Source organism: Bombina bombina, chromosome 5, assembly GCF_027579735.1.
Source record: "Bombina bombina isolate aBomBom1 chromosome 5, aBomBom1.pri, whole genome shotgun sequence".
Classification (NCBI taxonomy): Eukaryota; Metazoa; Chordata; class Amphibia; order Anura; family Bombinatoridae; genus Bombina; species Bombina bombina.
This window is the reverse complement of record NC_069503.1, coordinates 432,114,921-432,140,398: the sequence shown is the minus strand read 5'-3', so window position 1 is coordinate 432,140,398 and position 25,478 is coordinate 432,114,921. Positions and strand designations below refer to the sequence as shown.

The 25,478-nt window shown below is 39.2% G+C and overlaps 1 protein-coding gene across 3 annotated transcripts in view; it reads left to right on the top strand.

Moving 5' to 3' along the window:
• Nucleotides 1-25,478, top strand: part of LOC128660438 (collagen alpha-1(VI) chain-like) — a 303,740-nt gene that overhangs the window by 121,807 nt on the left and 156,455 nt on the right. For all 3 annotated transcript variants that reach the window (XR_008402529.1, XM_053714284.1, XM_053714285.1), the window contains 6 exons: nucleotides 3,475-3,585; nucleotides 15,930-15,950; nucleotides 16,037-16,057; nucleotides 16,157-16,201; nucleotides 16,931-16,984; nucleotides 17,123-17,167. Coding sequence is in view for 2 of the 3 variants with exons in the window: in XM_053714284.1 (XP_053570259.1) it covers nucleotides 3,475-3,585; nucleotides 15,930-15,950; nucleotides 16,037-16,057; nucleotides 16,157-16,201; nucleotides 16,931-16,984; nucleotides 17,123-17,167 (297 nt within the window). In the remaining variant the exon portion in view is untranslated. The remainder of the gene's footprint in view (nucleotides 1-3,474; nucleotides 3,586-15,929; nucleotides 15,951-16,036; nucleotides 16,058-16,156; nucleotides 16,202-16,930; nucleotides 16,985-17,122; nucleotides 17,168-25,478) is intronic.

The following is a 25,478-nucleotide window of genomic DNA, read 5'->3' as shown; positions in this document are numbered from 1 at the left end:
TCTGTGTATAGCTTTAATATTCCATCCTCTGAGACCATCCCAAACCATTCTTACAACATTCCATTCCTCAACCCGGTTAACCACAGAGGTAAAAAGTATATTAATATAACCATATTGGTTGTGCAAAACCAGGGAATGGGTAATAAAGGGATTATCTATATTTTTAAACAATAAAACATTTGGAGTGGACTGTCCCTTAAAGCAGACTTCCTCAACTACAAATCCATATTACCATTTTATTTCTCTACCTTTATTTTAAGCAGACTTATGATCAATGGCCTTGCTACTTTCAGCCAAATTCATGAAATAAGTACCTGCAACATACAGCAATCATTCCTCGTCAGCCTCCTTCCTAACACACACAGTCCCTTGCTGCACAAATGTAACAGTATCAGAGGTGTCTGTTCTTCTGTATTCCCGTCACCTCACAATCTGCTTTCTCTTGTTTCATCACAAGTTAATCCTTCCCTCTTTCCTACTCTTTCCATCATCCAACCTATCTCTCTCTAACTACTGCGCAGACTCCCTCCTTCTTACTTCCTCTTGCCTCTCAACATTTACAGGCACCTTTTTATATTGTCCAAAACCTTTTATTACCATTACTACATTTTCCCACATTTATGTATTTGTGGGCAGACAATATTGCCAGGCAGAAAATGTTGCCATCTGTGTTCGCGGACAGCAATGCAGCATTCTCCGTTTGAATTTAAAATTGTACAAGCACCAGCAGATTCATAAATGGAGCCCACCATATACAGTATATAGTTTTAACCAATAAAGTCAACAAAAGCAGCCCTCAATAAATGACTAAATTAATTGTACACTGCTAAATTCAATGTGCAATTCTCACTGCTTCTTCAAATTGACCTTTCGTCTCATTTTGATAGTCTCCTCCATATCCTTCTAAATATTCTCTACTTTATTGGCTTTCATCATGATTTGAATTAAATCTCCCAGACAGATCTTTCAGTGAATCCTTTTTGTTGTTTTCCTTCACCACCTCTGCCACTGTCCAAGGCTCAACCTTAGGTCCCTGCACCCCTTAATCTATTATTTGTCCCTTAAAAAAGCATCATCCCATTTAGGTTCCATTTCCACTTATATGCTCAGGACATACAAATCTATATAGTTTTGCTATTGCAGGACTATTAAAAAAAACAACAACATTTTCTTGGTAGCAGTCAATCTAAAGCTTACATTGCCCCAAAACATATTTAAAGTAAGTTAAGATAATACCTAAAATATACATATTATTGGAATATTAAGGACATGTTTTTCCTTGTAACATTAGTATTATACAGTTCAGTGGCAGTTACATACTGGTGAAATAAAAAAATAAAAAAACTGTGGCTTTATTCTCTTAGAGTGGCTGCTCATGTTTATGCAATCTGAGATAGCTCCTTATTTCATGCTTCATACTTATGTACACACACATATACACATATATACATAAATACATACACACATATACACATTTATACATAAATACATACACACATATACACATTTATACATAAATACATACACACATATTCACATTTATACATAAATACATACACACATATACACATTTATACATAAATACATACACACATATACACATTTATACATAAATACATACACACATATACACATTTATACATAAATACATACACACACACACATATACACATAAATACATACATACACACACACACACACACACACACACACATATATACATACATACACACATATACACATATATACATACATACATACACACACACATATACACATAAATACATACACACACATATACACATATATACATACATACACACATATACACATATATACATAAATACATACACACACACACACATATACACATAAATACATACACACACACACATATACACATATATACATACATACATACACACATATACACATATATACATACATACATACATACACACACACATATACACACACATATACACATATATACATAAATACATACACACACACACACATATACACATAAATACATACACATACACACACACACACACACACACACACATATACACATATATACATACATACATACATACACACATATACACATATATGCATACATACATACACAATCACATATACACATATATACATACATACATACATACATACATACATACATACATACATACACACACATATACACATATATACATACATACATACACACACATATACACATATATGCATACATACATACACAATCACATATACACATATATACATACATATACACACACACACATATACACATATATGCATACATACATACACAATCACATATATACATACATGCACACACACACACACACATATACACATATATACATACGTACACACACACACACACATATACACATATATGCATACATACATACACAATCACATATATGCATAAATACATACACAATCACATATACACATATATACATACATACACACACACACATATACACATATATGCATACATACATAATCACACACATATACACATATATACATACATACATACACACATTTATATATGTAAAGTTGTGATGCTTTAAATCCAGAGTGCAATTTTCTTCATATCTCTATATAGTATTTTTGCACCCTGATACTATTAACTTTCAAGGATAGTAAGAGTGCTGTATCTCCCGACTACTATATTTATTTATATACTGTACATATTAAAACATTTGAGCCCTTCCCTATCAAACATCTTTACATATACTATGTGCCTATAAAAAACGTTTTGCAATAATAAACCTATATATTTCATTTAATATATAAATATATATATATATATATAATACTTTATTTTAATATGTTTTACATGTGCTTTTGCTATACTTTTATTCTACCCCTAACACTTTACATCAATCAGGCCTCAATACAAGGTTGTGTTTTAAAGTTTGGGTGGTCCTGCAATCTTGATAGCATAGCCTGTGTAATCAATAGCACTTCATTTGTAATCTAGGACGTAGTGTTTATTAGCTTATTTATTATTTATTATCATTAGAAAGCACTCTTAAAAATGTTTATCGTTGTTAAAATGTACTACAAAATGTATTCTTTTATAAAGTACTTTAGCTGTATAAAACACATTTTACAAAGAAACTCAAATTAAAAATATTTTTATGGATATCTAGAAATGTTTGATTACAGCAGAAGCTAGTTTCAAATTAGTTCTGCTGAAAAGTAGGCATAAATAAAAGTGTCTATTGCATTTATAATAAACATAGTTAAAAAGTTTGATATTATTTTTCTGAATATTTGAATTGTTATATATGTTTAAATTGAATGTGTAAAACATTCTTCAATAAATATTCTATTTCTTATATGTCCAAACTGGCAATTGTCCTAACGTAATAATTAATTTCCTGAAGTTAATTAATTAATAAGTTTTCATGAATTACTTTTCTCCCACAGGTTGACCTATTGGGATCAACTGCAACTGATTCTAGATATATCTACAACCTTTCAGCCACCAATGATCCTGCTGCACTTCAAAATACAATAAATTCCATCACAAACCAAATAGTGAGTAAACATTTGTCATGGAATCTGTGTTAATATTGTCATTATTAACTGCTAATATTAGAATTAAACAGAACCCATAAAATAATATTTGTGAATTTTATGGTTTTAAGTTTTATGTGTGGTTTAGCTATAAAAATAAATATTTAACCTGCTGTTTTAGAAAGAGGGCACTCAAGAGAATTTATTTTTTGCTATTAAATATATAAAGGAACGTGGTGGCATTTAAGTGGAGTTGCTGCCAAATACTAATTAGTCTAAACTTTAAAAAAATATTTATGCAACATTACACAAACACTAAAGCTGTGAGGATTAAGTTAAAATGCTAATTTATTTCAAATTAGATTCACACATAGAGGCCTAGTTATCAACGTGTCAACTTTCCTGCCTTCGCCGGCCCAATACGCCCGCCTAAGCTCGCCTACCATCGCCGCCGCAGACCTGCAAAATTTCGCCTAAGTTATCAATAAATCTGTCAAAAAGCAGCGCACCAAGTACGGGGCGATGAGCAGCGGACTGTGAGAGTTATCACTCATCCGATCTCGCTGCTCTTCGGCTTTTTGACAGCTTTATTGCTAGCCTGTCACTAAACACTCACACTAAACTACACTGTTCTGCCCCCTATACCGGCGCCCCCGGAGCCCCCCGCAACTAAATAAAGTTATTAACCCCTAAACCGCCGCTCCTAGACCCCGCTGCAACTCTTATAAATGTATTAACCCCTAAACCGCCGCTCCCGGACACCGCCGCCACCTACATTATACCTAGTAACCCCTATCCTGCCCCCCCTATACCGTCGCCACCTATAATAAAGTTATTAACCCCTATCCTGCTGATCCCGGACCTCGCCGCAACTAAATAAATAGTTTAACCCCTAAACCGCCGCTCCCGGACCCCGCCGCAACCTATATTAAATTTATTAACCCCTAATCTGCCCCCTTACACCGTCGCCACCTATAATAAATTTATTAACCCCTATCCTGCTCCCCCCTACACCGCCGCCACTGTAATAAAATTATTAACCCCTAAACCTAAGTCTAACCCTAACCCTAACACCCCCCTAACATAAATATTAATTAAATACATCTAAATAATATTTCTATTATTAACTAAATTAATCCTATTTAAAACTAAATACTTACCTATAAAATAAACCCTAATATAGCTACAATATAAATAATAATTATATTGTAGCTATCTTAGGATTTATTTTTATTTTACAGGTAACTTTCAATTTATTTTAACTAGGTACAATAGCTATTAAATAGTTATTAACTATTTTAAAAAAAAAAAAAAAATTTAAACTTTTATTTATAGCAAAGAAGACATATTACAATAATCAAGTATAAAAATAATGCATCACAGTGAACAAATTCTTCCATATAAAATTTAAGACATAACACACAGTGTCAAGGTAGGGGTTGAAAATCCCCCTTACATTAGTATATAACATGATAAAAAAACTATACAAAAAATAGAAAACACACCAAAATTAGCCATATATATACCGATTCCAGATACCCTACTACACTTGTGACTTATTTGTAATCATTCTTCTCCTTTACTTGTTTTCCACAAATAATAACACTCCCAAACATACAAACAGACAGAAAAAAAAAAAAAAGGAAAAATTGGGTACCCAACTCTCTCATCTCCCCGCCCCCCCCCCCCCCCCCCTATCACCTCACCCGGCATCTATCAACCATTCTCCAGGGAAGTGGCCTGCTAGAATATTTACCATAACATATTTTTGGAGTACAAGGGGAAGAGATCTCACAAATGTTTCCCATTTTCTGAAGAATACAGACAGATATTTATCTTGTGGATAGGGAATATTAAATTGCTCAGTTATAAAATGGTTGATCATAGCCCTTTTAAATTGTGTCATTGTGGGCGCGGAAGAAGCTTTCCAAAATGTAAAAATAAGATTACGAGCCGTTAGGATTATAGTGTTTATCAAACTATAGTTCTTGGTTATTCCCTGAAATTTCACCAAAAAGAAAATCTCCATTGGAGATAATTTATGATCCAATTTCAGGACTACTGTCATCCAATAGGATATTTTCTTCCAGTATTGGCATATTTTGGGGCAACTCCATATACAATGAAATAGATCTGCACCTAATGACGAACATCTAGAGCAAAGGACCCGTGTTTTGTACCATTTGGAGAGAGCAGCAGGAGTGAGATATATTTTAAGACCAATTTTTATCTGTGACTCTCTCCAGGAGGTCGGAACCCAACTTTGTTGAATTATTTTGAAGCTCCAAGTAATGCTTTGTTCGTTTATATCTGGGAAATACGTGCCCCACATTGTAACCATGTCGCTCACCTGTGTCTTTGACGCTTTCTGATTTATGAGAAGATATAATGGGGAAATTCTATAAATGCCTGCCGCGTACAGGGAGATCTTGGCCTGTAGCTCACCCCAGTTATTAACTATTTAATAGCTTACCTAGCTAAAATAAAGAGAAATTTACCTGTAAAATAAAAACTAACCTAAGTTACAATTACACCTAACACTACACTATCATTAAATAAATTATTCCTATTTAAAAATAAATACTTACCTGTAAAATAAACCCTAAGATAGCTACAATGTAATTAATAATTACATTGTAGCTATTTTAGGATTTATATTTATTTTACAAGTAACTTTGTATTTATTTTAGCTAGTTAGAATAGTTATTAAATAGTTATTAACTATTTAATAACTACCTAGCTAAAAGAAATACAAAATTACCTGTAAAATAAATCCTAACCTAAGTTACAATTAAACCTAACACTACACTATCATTAAATTAATTAAATAAATTAAATACAAATAACTACAATTAAATACAATTACATAAACTAACTAAAGTACAAAAAATAAAAAAAGCTAAGTTACAAAAAATAAAAAAAATAAGTTACAAACATTTAAAAAATATTACAACAATTTTAAGCTAATTACACCTAATCTAAGCCCCCTAATAAAATAACAAAGCCCCCCAAAATAAAAAAATGCCCTACCCTATTCTACATTAAAAAAGTTCAAAGCTCTTTTACCTTACCAGCCCTTAAAAGGGCCTTTTGCGGGGCATGCCCCAAAGAAAACTGCTCTTTTGCCTGTAAAAGAAAAATACAACCCCCCCAACATTAAAACCCACCACCCACATACCCCTAATCTAACCCAAACCCCCCTTAAAAAAACCTAACACTACCCCCCTGAAGATCATCCTACCTTGAGTTGTCTTCAGCCAGCCGACCCACCGATGGTACCGAAGAGGAGATCCGGAGCGGCAGAAGTGATCCTCCAAGGGGCGCTGAAGAAATCTTCCATCCGATGAAGTCATCATCCAGGCGGCTCTGAAGAAGTCTTCCATCCGGGCGATGTCATCTTCCAAGCGGGGTCTTCAATCTTCTTTCTTCAGGATCCATCTTCATCCCGCCGACGCGGAACATCCTTCTTCCCCGACGGACTAACGACGAATGAAGGCTCCTTTAAGGGACGTCATCCAAGATGGCGTCCCTTCAATTCCGATTGGCTGATAGGATTCTATCAGCCAATCGGAATTAAGGTAGGAAAAATCTGATTGGCTGATTGAATCAGCCAATCGGATTGAACTTCAATCCGATTGGCTGATCCAATCAGCCAATCAGATTGAGCTCGCATTCTATTGGCTGTTCCGATCAGCCAATAGAATGCAAGCTCAATCTGATTGGCTGATTCAATCAGCCAATCAGATTTTTCCTACCTTAATTCCGATTGGCTGATAGAATCCTATCAGCCAATCGGAATTGAAGGGACGCCATCTTGGATGACGTCCCTTAAAGGAGCCTTCATTCGTCGTTAGTCCTTCGGGGAAGAAGGATGTTCCGCGTCGGCGGGATGAAGATGGATCCTGAAGAAAGAAGATTGAAGACCCTGCTTGGAAGATGACATCACCCGGATGGAATACTTCTTCAGCGCCGCTTGGAAGATGACATCGCCCGGATGGAAGACTTCTTCAGCGCAGCCTGGATGATGACTTCATCGGATGGAAGATTTCTTCAGCGCCCCTTGGAGGATCACTTCTGCCGCTCCAGATCTCCTCTTCGGTACCATCGGTGGGTCGGCTGGCTGAAGACAACTCAAGGTAGGATGATCTTCAGCGGGGTAGTGTTAGGTTTTTTTTAATTGGGGTTTGGGTTAGATTAGGGGTATGTGGGTGGTGGGTTTTAATGTTGGGTGGGGTTGTATTTTTCTTTTACAGGCAAAAGAGCATTTTTTTTATTTTGGGGGCTTTGTTATTTTATTAGGGGCCTTAGATTAGGTGTAATTAGCTTAAAATTGTTATAATATTTTTTAAATGTTTGTAACTTATTTTTTTTATTTTTTTGTAACTTAGCTTTTTTTATTTTTTGTACTTTAGTTAGTTTATGTAATTGTATTTAATAGTAGTTATTTGTATTTAATTTATTTACTTAATTTAATGATAGTGTAGTGTTAGGTTTAATTGTAACTTAGGTTAGGATTTATTTTACAGGTAATTTTGTATTTCTTTTAGCTAGGTAGTTATTAAATAGTTAATAACTATTTAATAACTATTCTAACTAGCTAAAATAAATACAAAGTTACCTGTAAAATAAATATAAATCCTAAAATAGCTACAATGTAATTATTAATTACATTGTAGCTATCTTAGGGTTTATTTTACAGGTAAGTATTTAGTTTTAAATAGAAATAATTTATTAAAGTATAGTGTAGTGTTAGGTGTAATTGTAACTTAGGTTAGTTTTTATTTTACAGGTAAATTTCTCTTTATTTTAGCTAGGTAAGCTATTAAATAGTTAATAACTATTTAATAGCTATTCTACCTAGTTAAAATAAATTGAAAGTTACCTGTAAAATAAAAATAAATCCTAAGATAGCTACAATATAATTATTATTTATATTGTAGCTATATTAGGGTTTATTTTAAAGGTAAGTATTTAGTTTTAAATAGGATTAATTTAGTTAATAATAGAAATATTATTTAGATGTATTTAATTAATATTTAAGTTAGGGGGGGTGTTAGGGTTAGGGTTAGACTTAGGTTTAGGGGTTAATACATATATTATAGTTGCGGCGGGGTCAGGGAGAGGCGATTTTGGGGTTAATACATATATTATAGTTGCGGCGGGGTCAGGGAGCGGCGGTTTAGGGGTTAATACATATATTATAGTTGCGGCGGGGTCAGGGAGCGGCGGTTTAGGGGTTAACATATTTATTATAGCTTGCTGTGGGCTCCGGGAGCGGCGGTTTAGGGGTTAATCATTTTATTAGAGTGGCGGTGGGCCATAGACTTAGAAGTTTCACCATAACAGAGTTTTATTTATGTGTTGCTTATTATCTACATTGGGCTGAACCTTAAAAATATTCGGGGGGTTTACAATCCTATTAAAGGGTCACGCAATGCAGTAGAACTGCATAATTAACAAGTGCATAATAAAAAGACAATGATTTAATGCCTCTTAATTTCAGATGAGCAGTAGATTTTTTTCTGACAAATTTATTTTTTCCCCAATTTTTCCGTCCCTCTGTATCATGTGACAGACATCAGCCAATCACAGACTATTATATGTATACCCTGTGAGATTGTGCACATGCTCAGTAGGATCTTGTTCCCCAGAAAGTGTGTATATAAGAAGACTGTGCAACATTTGATAATGAAAGTAAATTGGAATGTGTCTTAAAACGGCATGTTCTATCTGAATCTTGAAAGTTTATTTTGACTTGAGTGTCCCTTTAATCATTTTTTTTCAAAACTGACTAGCATGGCCCTTAAACATCTAGGTAAATAACTACAATAATTTAGTTGCTGTTGTTTGTTTCCCTGAGTTAATTGACCAGCATAAGCATTCCTTCTATGTATTTATTTATTTTGTAAAATCATGAAGACAAATGGGAGCTTTAAAACAGAACTAAGCTAAGGCAATATGATCTAAGAAGCATTGTCAGTATGGCAAAGTCCCTCACAAAATGTAGAAATAACAATTTTATCTTGACAGATGTATTTATTGCTATATAATGTTGTTTTTTTATGTGAAGGAGAGACTCCTACGTTACAAAATAAGGTTTAAAAAATATCCCAAAAATGTTGTGTGGTTTCTGTCAATATTGGCAATTTTTTGATCATCGGCCCTTAATAACATGATCATCAGTTTGTTGAAAAAGAATACGCACATATCCGACACTAGTGGGAGCTAGCTGCTGATTGGTGCCTGCACACATGTGTCTCTTGTGATTGGCTAGCTAGTTGTGTTCATCTAGCTGCCAGTAGTGCAATGCTGTTCCTTCAGCAACGGATAGCAAGATAACGAAGCAAAATTGATAATAGAATAAATTGGAAAGTTGTTTAAAATAGTATGTTCTATCCAAATCATGAAAGAAAATGTTGGGGTTTCTAGTCCTTTTAAATTGCACAATATGTCACATCTTATTTGGCCGTATTTTGAAACCAACAATATTGTGGATTATCTCCATACTGTTAAATTTGTGAAAACAATTTATGCTGAACTTTCCAACAGGAATTATGGATCATTTGTATATTTCTTTGTGGAGAGGCTGGTACATTTGCAGTATATTTTGTCCCACTTTGTGCTTCCAAGGAATGGCCATTTAGATCCAAAATCAAGTTCAAAACAATGACATTTCTTTGAACTCTGTCTTCTTCTTTTAAAGTAAAATGTGTTCCTACCACAAAATTTGAAAAAGAGACTTTGCATGGGAACGACTTCAGTTGGATCAAAGTAAAAATATAAATAGAAAAATATGGCACCTTATAAATCAGCTCATATGTCATCTTTCAAGTACTATGAAAACAACAGTGGACATTTTCTGTCCTGTCTGTTGAAAAGTAAAAACTTGAAAATAAATACAATTTTTTTTATTGCTGAAATAGATACTAAACATATTGTGCTAGATTATAAATGGCGCACCAACTGTTGCACACAAGGGATAAGTGGTTTATCACTGCTCTTTGCGTGCTTCCGAAGTAGTACGGGTATTACAGGTTGAAATTAAACGCATTCTCTCGAGGACAACTTAATTTAATGTGCAACTTCAGACCTCTGGTTAACTGTTACGCTAGTCAAAGAAGTGGTACAAAACACATCAAGAATTAATGTGAAAGTACAGTTACATTCATATTAACACTGTCTAATAAAAGTTATTTTTAAAAATTGCATTAAAAAGTTATAAGGACTCAAAGATATGAGGTCTCAGGTGTAAGAGAAAAAAAAGTGTATATATATATATTTATTAATACAATGGAAGCACTCTCTGTTCCTTTTATAATCTGTGAAGCTTATTAAGTGTAACGTTTCGGGGGGACACTCCCCGTCCTCAGACAAACCAACACAGCAAACAAATGGGTTTAAATATCATAAGCCCCACCCCCAGCGAGTGCAAATTGCACAAAATAGTTGTCATGTCGATCCTCATAGTGTATATACAAACTTTCCTTAGTGATATCAGTGACATAAAATTATTATTCAAATACATTGGTATAGAAATCATTATTTAAGGAGTACTGTTACTCATACAATAGTGTGTATTACAAAAAAACAAATACATATTTTGATATGCGTAATTAGTGTGTTATCAGTGTCTTTTTCATAAGACCAGCATAACAAAAAGACACTGATTATGCATATCACAATATGTATTTGGGTCATTGTCCTGCTGTAAGACCCATGGCCTTGCTTTGACAGAGACCCAACTTTCTGACACTGGGCCCTACATTGCACCACAGAATTCTTTGGTAGTCTTTAGATTTCATAATGCCATGTACAGAGTCAATACATCCAGTGCCTGAAGCAGCAAAGCAACCCCAAAACATGACTGTATATATATATATATATATATATATATATTGTATTTACATATATACAGAATATGTATATTTACGTATATACAGGGGTTGAAAAAGTTGCTCAAGAGCTAGTGGTCCCATGAAATTTCTTAGTGGTCCCACTTTTTCAACTCCAAATTTTCACAATGTCCTACATAACGCCGTTATACGCTTTTAATATACATTTGTATTAAAGGGACACTTAACACCTGCTGAAAATTTTCTAAACTTTTTCTGAGGAATCAAAATAAACTAATAGACTGTTCTCAATGCTTTATGTTCATCTTACTACAAACTCGTCATGAAAACTCTTCATATTTTGTATGCTTATACACAGCTTGTGTTTTCCTATGTAGGGTGCCATCTTGTAACATGTGTGCAAGCAAGTCATGTGATGCGCACGGCAGATTCTCTCACTGATGTTATAGAAGGCAGGCAAATTGTCAATGCTAATTCACTGTAATGCAAAGCGTGCATTGCAGTATATGAGGACAAAGATCTATTTCATATTTGTAATACAGTAATTGCATCTTCTTTTATCAAGCATATTTTAAACATTCTATGTACTGAACAGATCGACAGTCTGTGTGTTTCACTGTTCACTGCTATAACTAAGTTCAGTTTTAATTGCCAGCCGAATGTTCAGAGGCAGAGGGGAGGGGGGAGGAGGGAGGGGGAGAGTCTAGAAGCCGTCTTTTTTTAACTCACTGTTATTCAGTTCTCTGCAATATCTAAGGAAACATTTCTCTCTGTGTGTTCCAGGAATTTTATGAAAACAAAAGTAAATTCCTGGAGCACACAGAGAGAAAATTCTCCTCAGATATGGCAGAGAACTGAATAACAGTGAGTTAAAAATACGGCTTTCTAGACTCTCCCCCTCTGCCTCTGAACATCGGGTGGGCGATTGAAACTGAACTTAGTTAACAGGGAACAGTGAAACACACAGACTGTGGATATGTTCAGTACATAAAACCTTTAAAATATGTTTGATAAAAGAAGATGCAATTACTGTATTACAAATATAAAATAGATCTTTGTCCTCATACACTGTAATGCACGCTTTGCATTACTGTGAATTAGCATTGCCTGCCTTCTATAACATCAGTGAGAGAAGCTGCTGTGCACACGTGTCACGTGACTGCAGTGCCTGAAACGTGCGTTACAAGATGGCACCCTACATAGGAAAACACAAGCTGTGTATAAGCATAGAAAATATGAGGAGTCTTCATGAAGAGTTTGTAGTAAGATGAACATGCAGCATTGAGAACAGTGTATTAGTTTATTTTGATTCCTCAGAAACAGTTAGTTCAGAAAATCTTAAGCAGGGGTTAAGTGTCCCTTTAAGAATTAAACACTCTATGTATACAATTATATACTAATACATATTTTAAACGTATTCTCATACCTAAAAAAAGAATATTCTTGTTCACATGGCAGTAAGCTGAGGCAGGAATAAATGCACACATACACTGTGTGCAGAATTATTAGGCAAATGAGTATTTTGACCACATCATCCTCTTTATGCATGTTGTCTTACTCCAAGCTGTATAGGCTCGAAAGCCTACTACCAATTAAGCATATTAGGTGATGTGCATCTTTGTAATGAGAAGGGGTGTGGTCTAATGACATCAACACCCTATATCAGGTGTGCATAATTATTAGGCAACTTCCTTTCCTTTGGCAAAATGGGTCAAAAGAAGGACTTGACAGGCTCAGAAAAGTCAAAAATAGTGAGATATCTTGCAGAGGGATGCAGCACTCTTAAAATTGCAAGGCTTCTGAAGCGTGATCATCGAACAATCAAGCGTTTCATTCAAAATAGTCAACAGGGTCGCAAGAAGCGTGTGGAAAAACCAAGGCGCAAAATAACTGCCCATGAACTGAGAAAAGTCAAGCGTGCAGCTACCAAGATGCCACTTGCCACCAGTTTGGCCATATTTCAGAGCTGCAACATCACTGGAGTGCCCAAAAGCACAAGGTGTGCAATACTCAGAGACATGGCCAAGGTAAGAAAGGCTGAAAGACGACCACCACTGAACAAGACACACAAGCTGAAACGTCAAGACTGGGCCAAGAAATATCTCAAGACTGATTTTTCTAAGGTTTTATGGACTGATGAAATGAGAGTGAGTCTTGATGGGCCAGATGGATGGGCCCGTGGCTGGATTGGTAAAGGGCAGAGAGCTCCAGTCCGACTCAGACGCCAGCAAGGTGGAGGTGGAGTACTGGTTTGGGCTGGTATCATCAAAGATGAGCTTGTGGGGCCTTTTCGGGTTGAGGATGGAGTCAAGCTCAACTCCCAGTCCTACTGCCAGTTTCTGGAAGACACCTTCTTCAAACAGTGGTACAGGAAGAAGTCTGCATCTTTCAAGAAAAACATGATTTTCATGCAGGACAATGCTCCATCACACGCGTCCAAGTACTCCACAGCGTGGCTGGCAAGAAAGGGTATAAAAGAAGAAAATCTAATGACATGGCCTCCTTGTTCACCTGATCTGAACCCCATTGAGAACCTGTGGTCCATCATCAAATGTGAGATTTACAAGGAGGGAAAACAGTACACCTCTCTGAACAGTGTCTGGGAGGCTGTGGTTGCTGCTGCACGCAATGTTGATGGTGAACAGATCAAAACACTGACAGAATCCATGGATGGCAGGCTTTTGAGTGTCCTTGCAAAGAAAGGTGGCTATATTGGTCACTGATTTGTTTTTGTTTTGTTTTTGAATGTCAGAAATGTATTTGTGAATGTTGAGATGTTATATTGGTTTCACTGGTAAAAATAAATAATTGAAATGGGTATATATTTGTTTTTTGTTAAGTTGCTTAATAATTATGCACAGTAATAGTCACCTGCACACACAGATATCCCCCTAAAATAGCTATAACTAAAAACAAACTAAAAACTACTTCCAAAAATATTTAGCTTTGATATTAATGAGTTTTTTGGGTTCATTGAGAACATGGTTGTTGTTCAATAATAAAATTAATCCTCAAAAATACAACTTGCCAAATAATTCTGCACTCCCTGTAGATATATAGCCAGGGATACATACACTTGGATATATACGCACACACACAATCACAGATACACACAAACACTCTCTCACACAAGCTTTATCTTACACACTCACACAAACTTACTCTCACACACTCTTACAAATAAAACTCACACATACTTTTAAACACTCTGTCACACAGTTTCTCTCAAATATATTCTCACTTTCTCACACACACATCCTATTTCTCATTCTCTTCAGGACTGTAGTGGACACTGAATACACTAGCCTAGCTATCGATTTCCCTATTAAATCAGCAGCAGCTACACTGTCCCTCCTCTCACTAAGAATGCAGCTTCCGAATTAATCTAAAATGGATGCTGTCCAGGAGGTGGGAGGGTCTGGGAGGGAGGGTCTGCTGCTGATTGGCTGGAATGTGTCTGCTTACTGTGAGGTATAGGGTCAAAGTTTACTCCAATGATGACGAATAGGGGGTGGACCGAACATTGCATATGTTCGCCCGCCGCGGCGAACGCGAACAAGCTATGTTCGCCGGCGAACTATTCGCGACATCCCTAAAAAGAACTATTATGCAAAAAGATTAAAGCTGACTCCAAAGCTCCAAGACTAATCTTCACCTATAGCACATAAACACCTCAAATAATTGAAATCATTAAGAAACATTGGAATCTCTTAATGACTGATGCAATCCTTTATAGCCTCACTAGTGCCTAATAGAGATCAGCATCACATTAGTGATACATTATCACAGATATTTGGATAACTTGACAAACTAACTGTGTGCTAGCCTCACAGGTCGTTTATTTACATTAACACTATCACACAGGGATTAATTGGCTATATAGCCACAATTATACTACAAAGTATCTAATCTTCCCGGTGAAACGGTACATAGTTGTAAAGTCATCTGGATAGCTGAATACAGACAATTTTTTATATGGGGCAGATGGCGTAATAATACGATTATTTTATTTTAATTAACTCAATAAAAGTTACATTTTAATTGCCACCAGAAACCTCCTTGCTTTTTACTCTGGGCATAGAGTGCTAGACTGCATTCTTTCTGTGGATCTCTCTTTAGCCACCATTTTTGTTCAAAAAAAGTCTCTCAAGGGTCCCTGAGGAGCAATTGTATTGGTGTAATGGTTGGAGGAGACAGGCATCTGGGCAGTCTTCCACAAAGTAATTTTAATAAGTTACAAAGCAGAAGAAGCATCTCCTAATTTGTTTCTCACTGCTCAGTATTATTTATCGCTGATCATAGATTTTCAGGGAACCACAAGTGACTTAATACCAAAAACCCTTGGTCTGGTATTTATTGTTTACGCAGGGAAAACAATATAACATGGAAAAAGATCATCTTTGTGAGTTAACTGATTTGCATTTGCTTATAAATTGTATATATTGTGTTATTACCAGAGGTCATTAAAAAAAATTGTGCTAATATGGATTTCTTTTTCCTCTCTTTTTTAAGGTGGAAGATTCACAATCCGTGGTAAGATATATTAAGATGTCTGACTTTTTACAAATATATCTCATTTACAATTTAGTTTCTTACATGGATTTTCTTTTTTTTTTAAGTGCTGTGTCTATGATTGTGAGGTAAGATCTAACTAAATTGTTTCCGTTTTACAGATGTCCATTATAAACAACATACACATTCTAATTTGCAATGTTTATTTTATTTTTTTCAATCAACAGGGACTAAGAGGGTCACCTGGACCACCTGGTAGCCCTGGAGACCAAGTAAGTTTGAAAGTATTACTTTGGTCATCATATTGTAAGTTCATTCTATGATAGACTGTTATATTAATATTACCCATTGTGTTAAAAAAGAAAAACCCTTTGTCAGTTGTTTTTTTATTCTATTTTGAATATTACTTTAACAGATTGTGAGAAAACAGTTGAACAAACCAAATTCTGACTTTTAAATAAGATCTTAGTACTCCAAGAAAAAAAATTCTTACAAAATGATATTACTCAGTTGATTTATCTGTGGAAATCCCCAAATGTAAAGATCAGGAAAAATTATATTTCTGTTATTTTCGTAATGTGGTTATTAAACTAGTCATTGTTCTTGGCAATTGCTTTTGGTAAATCATTACAGAGGATTTTTAGTGTGTAAACTGAATACATTTTTATTTCAAAGCAGTGCAGATATGTAACAAGAGCCTGCTTACTTAGTAAGTCACCTTGTAAATGGCAACCAGGCAGGTAACCTGTCCTTACATTAATGAAGACAGTTATGTGTCATAATAACGTTCAGTCTAGCTATACTGAGCTAGACATAAGCCATTGTTTTGGCTTGAGCAAGCAATGATATAAATCCTGGCAATGTGGTACTGTGAGTCAGAAAGACAGATATGCAAAGTCATCTTCAGTTCTTTGTCTTCTTCATGGAAATCAGTACACATTTACCAAGGCTCATGTTGACTAACACCTGAAACTATATAAATCTTTCTTTTAATATTGTAGGGCAGTGAAGGAAGGAGAGGCCCATCAGGGAAACCAGGTGGTCAAGGACCAAAGGTAAGATTTCTTTCTTTATATATATATTTGATTAGAATTGTATTCATCTACCTTAAGTGAGTTAAGATTTGAATCTTTGTGTATATAAGGAACATTTGTTTTTATTTTCATTAAATACAATTTTTATCTTAAATATAGGGATCTGGCGGTGACCCTGGTCCTCCTGGTCACGCAGGGATCAAGGTAAAAAATACCATAGTAAACAAATTATGTTTTCTGTTTGTTTGTTTTGTTTTTTACTGATCTTGGAGAGAGTGGAAAAATAACAATTTTCTGCACCTATTTTACACACATAATTCTGTCAGGAGATCATGTGTCTATATTTCCTTATAGAAAACCCAAATCAATGAGTCATGATAATAACAAAACTAAAAAATATATAGAAGGTGCTTAGAGATTATTATTTTCATAAAGTTCACATGACCTCTAAATGGATATAAAACCCAAATGTGTGGTAGATATCACCATTCCCAAATAAGGATATCATAACATATTTCCATGTTTTGGGGAGTATTCTTTAGTTCCCTCAACCCCCAAAATACTTAAAAGTCGGTAAGTTAATTATCATTATTGTGAAACTGATGAACATATGATTAAAGGGACAGTCTATTCAAAATTAAACTTTCATGATTCAGATAGGGCATGCAATTTTAAACAACTTTCCATTTCACTTTTATCATCAAATTGCTTTGTTCTCTTGGTATTCTTATTTGAAAACTAAGTCTAGGTATGCTCATATGCTAATTTTTAAACCCTTAAAGGCCGCTTCTTATCTGAATGCATTTGACAGGTTTTTTCACAGCTAGGGGGCATTAGTTCATGTGTGCCATATAGATAACATTGTGCTCACACCTGTGGAGTTACTTATGAGAGGGCACTGATTGGCTAAAATACAAGTCTGTCAAAAGAACTGAAATAAGGGGGCAATCTGCAGGGGCTTAGATACAAGGTAATCACAGTGGTAACAAGGTTGGTTGTGCAAAACTGGGGAATGGGTAATAAAGGGATTATCTATCTTTTTAAACAGTAAAAAATAAATTAAATTATAGAGTGATACCATAGCCTTCATATGAAAAATGTTAGTTGCTTATTTTTAAATTGCCCCATTATGCAATGTGGGATGAAAGGTATAGCCCCCCCCCCCCCCCCCCTTCTAACCTATGTCCTGGAACACTTATGCTACTGTCATGTGATTGCTGTTCATGGTGACCATAATTTAACTTTACATTTTTTGAACCCTTCATCAATAGACAAGACTTCATTCTTTATAAAGAAGAATCAAACTGCAAAGGATTCATTAGGTTTGTTAATGTCCAAAGGATTAATTAAGTATCAGCTACTGCTGAACTATTATGGCTGGGCCCAAAAGTACTAAAATTAGCTAACAGAGATCTAGTGGAGTATGTGACTCTTCATTTGAAAAAGGGAAATAACTTATTTTATATAAGTTTGAAGTATATGTATGTGTGGTGCATGCTGTTTATTTGTGAGGTAGGGTATTGCAATTATTTATCAAATACAAGAGTATAAGAAGCATAATAGTGTAGACCCCCTGGTTTCTCAAATGGAGCCTCACATTTTTCTGTATATTTTGGGAGATATAGGGTATATCATTACCGCCCTTGTACATGTATTAAAACACTGTCATACAGATCATTTCGCTAATGTTTCAGGCCATTATCTGCCTCTTTTACCACTAATTTTGTAAAATAATATCAGAATACCCTGTGGAAGCTTCATGGTCAGTAAAAAAAATCAACCTTACCTCAGCATAAATAATCCATGTTACTGAGAAACCTTAAATATGCCATTATTTCTAGAAAATAAGAAATAACACCTACCCACCAATGTATGAATCTAAGGACTTTAATTAAGAGCTCATTTGCTCTTAAAATGCAATAACCCTTTGTCTGAACCTTTTGCACGATGAAGGCAATACAACCACAAGGTATATGTTGGTTCATACACTCAAGGGACATTTTCCTGTAAGAATGATGATAAACAATTATAAACTAGTTTGTTAAAATGTATTTTTTTTTTTCAATTAATAGTCCATAAATTTTATATATACTGTAACATGTCTTGCAAAGGTGACACAAATACATTAAATTCTCAGAACTTGCCTCTGAATAGTTTATATAGCATAAGCCTTCCGCTACAAACGTATACCCATACCTTGCAATTTCACATCTGTAATAGGATAAATGATGTAGATGCCCTTTAGAATAAATGAAAATACATTTGCCCCACTGCATAATATTTAATGTCCATGATCAGAAATGATTATACTTAATTTTTAAAAAAAAATTAAAGGAACAGTTTAGTCCAAATTAAACATTTGTGATTCAGATAGGGCATGCAATTTTAACCCCTTAATGACCGAGGACGTGCAGGGTACGTTCTCAAAAAAAAGACAGTTAACGCCTGAGGACATCGAAAGGCATCCTGCAATAACACTTTTTAGCCATCCGATGCAGAGAGCAACTCTGTGGCGCTCTCTGCACCGGACATCGATGGCCAGTATCGTTGGTGGGTGGGAGCCAGTGTGGGAGGCGGGTGGCGGCCATCGATGTTCCTTGTGATGTGGAAGGGGGCGGGATCATGGGCGGGGATGGCCGGGGGCCGCGTGCACGGGGAGGGAGCATGTGGGAACCGCTACACTACAGAAAAATTAGTATTAAAAGTGGGGAAAAGGGGGCAATTGATTGGGGAAAAAATAGCAGTCAGGGGGTGGGGGTTGGTCTACACTACAGAAAAAAAATAAAAATAAAAAACACTTTTTTTTGCAAACTGGGTACTGGCAGACCCAAGATGGCCCCCAATAAGGCAGAGGGGGAGGGTTAGAGAGCTGTTTTGGGGGGATCAGGGAGGTTGGGGGCTAAGGGGGATCCTACACAGCAGCATATGTAAATATGCTAAAAAAATATTCAAAAAAATTCAAAGATACCTTTTATTTTAGTACTGGCAGACTTTCTGCCAGTACGTAAGATGGCAGGGACAATTGTGGAGTGGGGGAGGGAAGGGAGCTGTTTGGGAGGGATCAGGGTGTGTGATGTGTCAGGTGGGTGGCTGATCTCTACACTAAAGCTAAAATTAACCCTTCAAGCTCCCTACAAACTACATAATTAACCCCTTCACTGCTAGCCATAATACACGTGTGATGCGCAGCAGCATTTAGTGGCCTTCTAATTACCAAAAAGCAATGCCAAAGCCATATATGTCTGCTATTTCTGAACAAAGGGGATCCCAGAGAAACATTTACAACCATTTGTGCCATAATTGCACAAGCTGTTTGTAAATAATTTCAGTGAGAAACCTAAAATTGTGAAAAATGTTACTTTTTTTTTAATTTGATCGCATTTGGCGGTGAAATGGTGGCATGAAATATACCAAAATGGGCCTAGATCAATACTTGGTGTTGTCTACTACACTACACTAAAGCTAAAATTAACCCTAGAAGCTCCCTACATTCTCCTTTATTAACCCCTTCACTGCTGGGCATAATACACGTGTGGTGAGCAGTGGCATTTAGCAGCCTTCTAATTACCAAAAAGCAAAGCCAAAGCCATATATGCCTGCTATTTATGAACAGAGGGGATCCCAGAGAAGCATTTACAACCATTTATGCCATAATTGCAAAAGTTTTTTGTAAATAATTTCAGTGAGAAACCTAAAGTTTGTGAAAATAAAAAAATATATATACATGTCAAGGGATATTCAGGGATTCCTGAAAGATATCAGTATTCCAATGTAACTAGCGCTAATTTTGAAAAAAAGTGGTTTGGAAATAGTTAAGTGCTACTTGTATTTATTGCCCTATAACTTGCAAAAAAGCAATATTGGATATTTCTAAACTCAGGACAAAATTTAGAAACTATTTAGCATGGGTGTTTATTGGTGGTTGTAGATGTGTAACAGATTTTAGGGGGTCAAAGTTAGAAAAAGTGTGTTTTTTTCCATTTTTCCTCATATTTTTTTTTTTAATAGCAAATTATAAGATACTAGTCCTAAAGCCCGTTCACACGGGCCATTTTTTGCAGTACAGCAGTCCCACCCCTTGCGCTCTCTCCCTCTCTTTTGCTCTCTCTCTCCCCCCTCTCTTTTGCGCTCTCTCTCCCCCTCTCTATTGAGCTCTCTCTCCCCCCTCTCTTTTGAGCTCTCTCTCTCCCCCCTCTCTTTTGCGCTCTCTCTCTCCCTCCTCTCTTTTGAACTCTCTCTCCCCCTCTCTTTGGCGCTCTCTGTCTCCCCCTCTCTTTTGTGCTCTCTCTCTCTCCCCTCTCTTTTGAGCTCTCTCCCCTCTCTTTTGAGCTCTCTCTCCCCCCTCTCTTTTGCGCTCTCTCCCCCCCCTCTCTCTCCCCCCTCTCTTTTGCGCTCTCTCCCCCTCTTTTGTGCTCTCTCTCTCCCCTCTTTTGCGCTCTGTCTCCCCCCTCTCTTTTGCGCTCTCTCTCACCCCTCTCTTTTGCTCGCTCTCTCCCCCCTCTCTTTTGTGCTCTCTCTCTCTCCCCCCTCTTTTGCCCTCTCTCTCTCCCATCTCTTTTGCGCTCTCTCCCCCTCTCTTTTGAGCTCTCTCTCTCCCCCATCTCTTTTGCGCTCTCTCTCCCCCTCTCTTTTGAGCTCTCTCTCTCCCCCTCTCTCTCTCCTTCCCCTCTCTCTCTCTCTCTCCCTCCCCTCTCTCTCTCCCCCCCTCCTCTCTCTCTCCCCTCCTCTCTCTCCCCCCTCCTCACTCTCTCTCCCCCCTCCTCTCTCTCTTTCCCCCCTCTCTTTTGCACTCTCTCTCCCCCTCTCTTTTGCACTCTCTCCCCCTCTCTTTTGCGCTCTCTTTCTCCCCCATCTCTTTTGCGCTCTCTCTCCCCCCTCTCTTTTGCGCTCTCTGTCTCCCCCTCTCTTTTGTGCTCTCTCTCTCTCCCCTCTCTTTTGAGCTCTCTCTCCCCCCTCTCTTTTGCGCTCTCTCCCCCCCCTCTCTCTCCCCCCTCTCTTTTGCGCTCTCTCTCTCCCCCCTCTTTTGTGCTCTCTCACCCCTCTTTTGTGCTCTCTCTCCCCTCTTTTGCGCTCTCTCCCCCTCTCTTTTGCGCTCTCTTTCTCCCCCATCTCTTTTGCGCTCTCTCTCCCCCCCTCTCTTTTGCGCTCTCTGTCTCCCCCTCTCTTTTGTGCTCTCTCTCTCTCCCCTCTCTCTCCCCCTCTCCTTTGCGCTCTCTCCCCCCTCTCCTTTGCGCTCTCTCCCCCCTCTCTTCGCGCTCTCTCCCCCCTCTCTTTTGCTCTCTCTCTCCCCATCTCTTTTGCTCTCTCTCCCCCTCTCTTTTGAGCTCTCTCTCTCCCCCCTCTCTCTCCCCCCCCTCTCTCCCCCTCTCTTCTCTCTCTCCCCTCCTCTCTCTCTCCCGTCCTCTCTCCCCCTCTCGCTCTCCCCTCCCCTCTCTCTCCCCTCCTCTCTCTCCCCTGCTCTCTATCTCTCTCCCCTCTCTATCTCGCAACTGGCCACGCCCCCTTCACGGCCCTTCACGCCCGGCCGCGCCCCTTCACATCTGGCCACGCCCCAATCACGTCCGGCCATGCCCACCTCTGCTGCAGATCAGGTAGTGATCTCAAAGGTCAGGTGTGTTTGTCCTTGTGCTGTCTCTACTGCGAATGACAGCTTCGGACAAACACTCCCCCTCTCTCTCTCCCCTCTCTTTTGCGCTCTCTCTCTCCCACCTCTTTTGTGCTCTCTCACCCCTCTTTTGTGCTTTCTCTCCCCTCTTTTGCGCTCTCTCCCCCTCTCTTTTGCGCTCTCTTTCTCCCCCATCTCTTTTGCGCTCTCTCTCCCCCCTCTCTTTTGCGCTCTCTGTCTCCCCCTCTCTTTTGTGCTCTCTCTCTCTCCCCTCTCTTTTGAGCTCTCTCTCCCCCCTCTCTTTTGCGCTCTCTCCCCCCCTCCCTCTCCCTCCTCTCTTTTGAACTCTCTCTCCCCCTCTCTTTTGCGCTCTCTCCCCCTATCTTTTGCGCTCTCTCTCTCCCCCCTCTCTTTGGCGCTCTCTGTCTCCCCCTCTCTTTTGTGCTCTCTCTCTCTCCCCTCTCTTTTGAGCTCTCTCCCCTCTCTTTTGAGCTCTCTCTCCCCCCTCTCTTTTGCGCTCTCTCCCCCCTCTCTCTCCCCCCTCTCTTTTGCGCTCTCTCCCCCCTCTTTTGTGCTCTCTCTCTCTCTCCCCTCTTTTGCGCTCTCTCTCCCCCCTCTCTTTTGCGCTCTCACCCCTCTCTTTTGCTCGCTCTCTCCCCCCTCTCTTTTGTGCTCTCTCTCCCCCCTCTCTTTTGCGCTCTCTCTCTCTCTCCCCCCCTCTTTTGCTCTCTCTCTCTCCCATCTCTTTTGCGCTCTCTCTCTCCCCCATCTCTTTTGCGCTCTCTCTCCCCCTCTCTTTTGAGCTCTCTCTCTCCCCCATCTCTTTTGCGCTCTCTCTCCCCCTCTCTTTTGAGCTCTCTCTCTCCCCCTCTCTCTCTCCTTCCCCTCTCTCTCTCTCTCTCCCTCCCCTCTCTCTCTCCCCCCTCCTCTCTCTCTCCCCTCCTCTCTCTCCCCCCTCCTCTCTCTCTCTCCCCCCTCCTCTCTCTCTTTCCCCCCCTCTCTTTTGCACTCTCTCTCCCCCTCTCTTTTGCGCTCTCTCCCCCTCTCTTTTGCGCTCTCTTTCTCCCCCATCTCTTTTGCGCTCTCTCTCCCCCCTCTCTTTTGCGCTCTCTGTCTCCCCCTCTCTTTTGTGCTCTCTCTCCCCCCTCTCTTTTGCGCTCTCTCCCCCTCTCTCTCCCTCCTCTCTTTTGCGCTCTCTCTCTCCCCCCTCTTTTGTGCTCTCTCACCCCTCTTTTGTGCTCTCTCTCCCCTCTTTTGCGCTCTCTCTCCCCCCTCTCTTTTGCGCTCTCTCTCTCCCCCCTCTCTTTTGCACTCTCTCTCCCCCTCTCTTTTGCGCTCTCTCCCCCTCTCTTTTGCGCTCTCTTTCTCCCCCATCTCTTTTGCGCTCTCTCTCCCCCTTCTCTTTTGCGCTCTCTGTCTCCCCCTCTCTTTTGTGCTCTCTCTCTCCCCTCTCTTTTGAGCTCTCTCTCCCCCCTTTCTTTTGCGCTCTCTCCCCCCCTCTCTCTCCCCCTCTCTTTTGCGCTCTCGCTCTCCCCCCTCTTTTGTGCTCTCTCTCTCTCCCCTCTTTTGTGCTCTCTCTCCCCCTCTCTTTTGCGCTCTCTCTCACCCCTCTCTTTTGCTCTCTCTCTCCCCCCTCTCTTTTGTGCTCTCTCTCCCCCTCTCTTTTGCGCTCTCTCTCTCCCCCATCTCTTTTGCGCTCTCTCTCCCCCTCTCTTTTGAGCTCTCTCTCTCCCCCTCTCTCTCTCCTTCCGCTCTCTCTCTCCCTCCCCTCTCTCTCTCCCCCCTCCTCTCTCTCTCCCTCTCCTCTCTCTCCCCCCTCCTCTCTCTCTCTCCCCCCTCCTCTCTCTCCCCCCTTCTCTCTCTATCTCCCCCCTCTCCTCTCTCTCTCCCCTCCTCTCTCTCTCCCCTCCTCTCTCTATATCCCCTCCTCTCTCTCTCTCCTCTCTCCCCCTCTCCCCTCTCTCCCCCCTCTCTTTTGTGCTCTCTCTCCTCCTCTTTTGCTTTCTCTCTCTCCTCCCCCCTCTCTTTTGTGCTCTCTCTCTCCCCCTCTCTTTTGCGCTCTCTCCCCCTCTCTTTTGTACTCTCTCCCCCCTCTCTTTTGCTCTCTCTCCCCCCTCTCTTTTGTGCTCTCTCTCTCCCCCCTCTTTTGCTCTCTCTCTCCCCCTCTCCTTTGCGCTCTCTCCCCCTCTCCTTTGCGCTCTCTCCCCCCTCTCTTCGCGCTCTCTCCCCCCTCTCTTTTGCTCTCTCTCTCCCCATCTCTTTTGCTCTCTCTCCCCCTCTCTCTCTCTCTCTCTCCCCCCTCTCTCTCTCTCTCTCCCCCCCCTCTCTCCCCCTCTCTTCTCTCTCTCCCCTCCTCTCTCTCTCCCGTCCTCTCTCCCCCTCTCGCTCTCCCCTCCCCTCTCTCCCCTGCTCTCTATCTCTCTCCCCTCTCTATCTCGCAACTGACGCCCCCTTCACGGCCCTTCACGCCCGGCCGCGCCCCTTCACATCTGGCCACGCCCCAATCACGTCCGGCCATGCCCACCTCTGCTGCAGATCAGGTAGTGATCTCAAAGGCCAGGTGTGTTTGTCCTTGTGCTGTCTCTACTGCGAATGACAGCTTCGGACAAACACACTTGGTTTTTTATATAATAGGATGATGAAAATAATGGTATCTTTTGAAAGTCCATTTAATGGTGAGAAAAACTGTATATAATATGTGTGGGTGCAGTAAATGAGTAAGAGGAAAATTACAGCTAAACACAAACACAGCAGAAATGCAAAAATAGCCTTGGTCCCAGATGGTCAACAAATTGAAAAGTGGTCTGGTCACTAAGCGGTTAAACAACTTTCCAAGTTACTTTTATCATCAAATCTGCTTTATTCTCTTGGTATTTTTTGTTAAAGGCTAACCCTAGGTAGGCTCATAGG